We start from the raw sequence: 3559 nt of genomic DNA, 5'->3' as shown, positions 1-3559 counted from the left end.
TGGGTCCAGTGGCTCACACCTATAATCCCAGCACTTTGGGAGGCTAAGGCAGATGGATCACTTGAGGTCAACAGTTCGAGAACAGCCTGGCCAACATGGAGAAACCCCGTCTCTACTAAAAATACAAAAACTAGCCAGGCATGGTAGCAAGCACCATCTCAAAAAAAAAAAGAAAAGAAAAAAAACTCACATCCATCTAGGAACCTCGGAATGTGACCTTATTTGGAAATAGTGATGATGCAGATATAATTAGTTAAGTTAAAATGATGTCATACTAGAGTAGGATGGGCCCTTAATCCAATATGATTGGCGTCCTTATAAGAAAAGAACAGACAAAGGGAGAATGCCATGTGATGATGCAAGCACTGACTGGAGTGATACATTTACAATACAAGCCAAGGAATGCCAAGGATTGCTGGCAAACACCAAAAGCCAGGAATGAGGCAAAGCAGGATTTTCCTCTACAATCTTCAGAGAGAGCAGGGCCTTACCAGCACCTTGATTTCAGACTTCTAGCCTCCACAATTATTCCACAATTTCTATTGTTTTAGGCCACCCAGTTTGTACTACTTTCTTTTTTTTTTTTGAGACAGAGTCTCACTGTGTCACCCAAGCTAGAGTGCAGTGGCACAGTCTCACCTCACTGCAACCTCTGTCTCCCCATTCAAGCAATTCTCCTATCTCAGCCTCCCGAGTAGCTGGGATTACAGGCTCACAAGCCACCATGCCCAGCTAATTTTTGTATTTTTAGTAGAGATGGGGTTTCACCACATTGGCCAGCCTGGTCTCAAACTCCTGGCCTCAAGTGATCCACCCAACTCAGCCTCCCAAAGCGCTGGGATTACAGGCATGAGCCACCACACCCAGGCTGTAGTACTTTATTATGGCAGCTCTAGTAAACTAATACACTGGTATATTCCAGACTTCTAGGATAGCACCTGGAACACAGTAGGAACTCAGTAAATGAAATATTTGTTGCATGAATGGATGGATTTTTTAATTCCCTAGGATTGACCTTTCCATGACTTCTGGCACCTGTTACTGACCGTCTCCTAGCCAAACCCCCGTACACTTCGTGATACTCTCTCCTGTCTTCCGCATCACCAGGTTCTTCTGGTTCTGTTCCAACTCTTTTATCTGCCTTTTAAATATTCAGTCTTCTCTGCTTGTTCCACACTCCGTAATTTTATCCCTTCCCAGGTTTCAATTTCACATATATAGCAAGGACTCCCAAATCTAAAACAGAGCTAACCACATCACTCCCCTGCTTGAAAACCAGAGATGGCTCTTCATTGCCTACAGATTAAGGCCAAACTTGTCCACTTCTGCACTTTACTCTGTCCTCACCCCAGTATGCATGAACCCCTTCCTGTAAAGTAACCTGTGCTCCAGTCACGAAGGACAATTCAGATTTCTAAAGCGCATCGTGTTTGATGTTTCTAATGCTTCCATATTCCTTCTACCTGGAATGCTCCTCATTCCCTTCATCTCCTTGGTGAAATCCTAGTTCAGGCTAAACACAAATGCCATCATCTTTAGAAGACTTTCCTGGCTACCATTCAGAAAAAATGACCCACTCCCACCTGTTTTTCCTTTTGTTCAGAAGACCAGTATTTTTTCCTATCACAACAGGAGTCATTCCCTCAAAGTCATGAACTCTTTAACAGTAAAAATCGGGCAGGGGGTGGTGGCTCATGCCTGTAATCCCAGCACTTTGGGAGGTTGAGGCGGGTGGATCATGAGGTCAGGAGATCAAGACCATCCTCGTCAACATGGTGAAACCCCGTCTCTACTAAAATACAAAAAAATAGCATGGCATGGTGGCACGTGCCTGTAGTCACAACTACTCAGGAGGCTGAGGCAGGAGAATTGCTTGAACCTGGGGGTGGAGGTTGCAGTGAGCCACGATTGCACCACTGCACTCCAGCCAGGCGACAGAGTAAGACTCCTTCTCAAAAAAAAAAATTATAAAAATCATACCTTATTCATCTTCACAGATCCAGTACCTAGCCCAATGCCTGGCACATGGTATGCTCCACAAGATTACAGGTTGAATGAACTCATTTAAACCTGTATTGGTAAACAAACCACAGCTATCAAATGGCATTGGAGGAGCTAGGCACAGTAGCTTACGCCTGTAATCCCAGCACTTTGGGAGGCTGAGCAGAGAGGATCACTTGAGGCCAGAAGTTCGAGACCAGCCTGGCCAACATGGTGAAACCTCATCTCTACTAAAAATACAAAACTTAGCTGGGCGTGGTGGTACATGTCTGTAATCCCAGCTACTGGGGAGGATGAGGCAGGAGAGTTGCTTGAACCTAGGAGGTGGAGACTGTAGTAAGCCGAGATTACGCCATTACACTCCAGCCTGAGCAACAGAGTAAGTGAGACTCCATCTCAAAAACAAAAAAAAGCAATGTAACCACATCTGACCACCATTTCAACAAAGCCCACTAAAGATATCACTGCATTAACAGAAGTTAGAAAACCACCACAAATGTCAAAGTATTGGGCCCAAATGACCTGTTCAACAATAGATGTAACTTTTTTTTTTTTTTGAGACAGAGTCCTGATCTGTCACCCAGGCTGGAGTGCAATGGTGCGGTCTCAGTTCACTGCAACCTCCGCCTCCTGAGTTCAAGAAATTATCCTGCCTCAGCCTCCCGAGTACCTGACATAGCCATCACACCCAGCTAATTTTTGTATTTTTAGTAGAGACAGGGTTTCACCATGTTGGCCAGGCTGGTCTCGAACTCCCGACCTCGCAATCCACCCGCCTTGGCCTCCCAAAATGCTAGGATTACAGGCATGAGCCACTGCGCCTGGCCTTAGATGTGATATTTATATTCTTCAGAAATAGACTCCAACACAATAGGAAAATCCTAAACAGGGAGCATCAGCCTCTTACCTCCGCAGATACGTAGTCTCCTCGTCTTCTGTGTTACAAAACTTATGGGCATGTTTGGCAGCATCAATCACACGGGACCGGTCCCGGGGTCTCATGGGCAATTTCTCTAACTGGCAATCTGAAGGAATAGAGAGATTGTGTCACTAGAGTCACTGCAAAATATCCTGAGATGTTTTCAATGGGGCCCCTGGCATTAGAATTTGCTACTACAATTATTATGCTTATTGAAGCCTATTATTGAATGTTCCAACTAAAAATGACTTGCTGTTAGGAGATCTTGGTTTTGGTTCCAGCTCTGTTACTACCTTGGTGATCTTTGGCAAATCACTTCCTCCTTCAGAGACTTTTGCCTCATTTGAAAGATGAGTAGATGATATTAACTCAAAAGTCCTTCCCAGTACTGCAATTCTGTGATCATAGTACACTTGGTTTGTGTTATAATGCATGAATCAGGAGACACAATCAAGCATGCTGGAATGCCTACAAGGAAGCACTGGGAAAAGTGGGTATGTGCTAAGAAAAGGAGAAAGGCTGGGTGAGGTGGCGTGCACCTACAGTCCTAGCTACTCAGGAGGATGAGGCAGGATGATTGCTTGAGGACAGGAGTGCAATGCTATCATATGCCATGATTGTGCCTGTGAATAGCCACTG

At 44.9% G+C, this 3559-nt stretch overlaps 1 protein-coding gene across 1 annotated transcript in view; it reads right to left on the bottom strand.

Annotated features, from left to right (window-relative positions):
• Positions 1-3559, bottom strand: part of CUNHXorf56 (chromosome unknown CXorf56 homolog) — a 26255-nt gene that overhangs the window by 19457 nt on the left and 3239 nt on the right. The window contains exon 2 of the mRNA XM_017511246.2: positions 2909-3026. Within this exon, the coding sequence (XP_017366735.1) occupies positions 2909-3026 (118 nt within the window). The remainder of the gene's footprint in view (positions 1-2908; positions 3027-3559) is intronic.

This window comes from Cebus imitator, unplaced genomic scaffold (genome assembly GCF_001604975.1).
Source record: "Cebus imitator isolate Cc_AM_T3 unplaced genomic scaffold, Cebus_imitator-1.0 Scaffold445, whole genome shotgun sequence".
In the NCBI taxonomy this organism is placed as follows: Eukaryota; Metazoa; Chordata; class Mammalia; order Primates; family Cebidae; genus Cebus; species Cebus imitator.
Note: the sequence above shows the minus strand (reverse complement) of the source record. Positions and strands in the feature narration are given on the sequence as shown.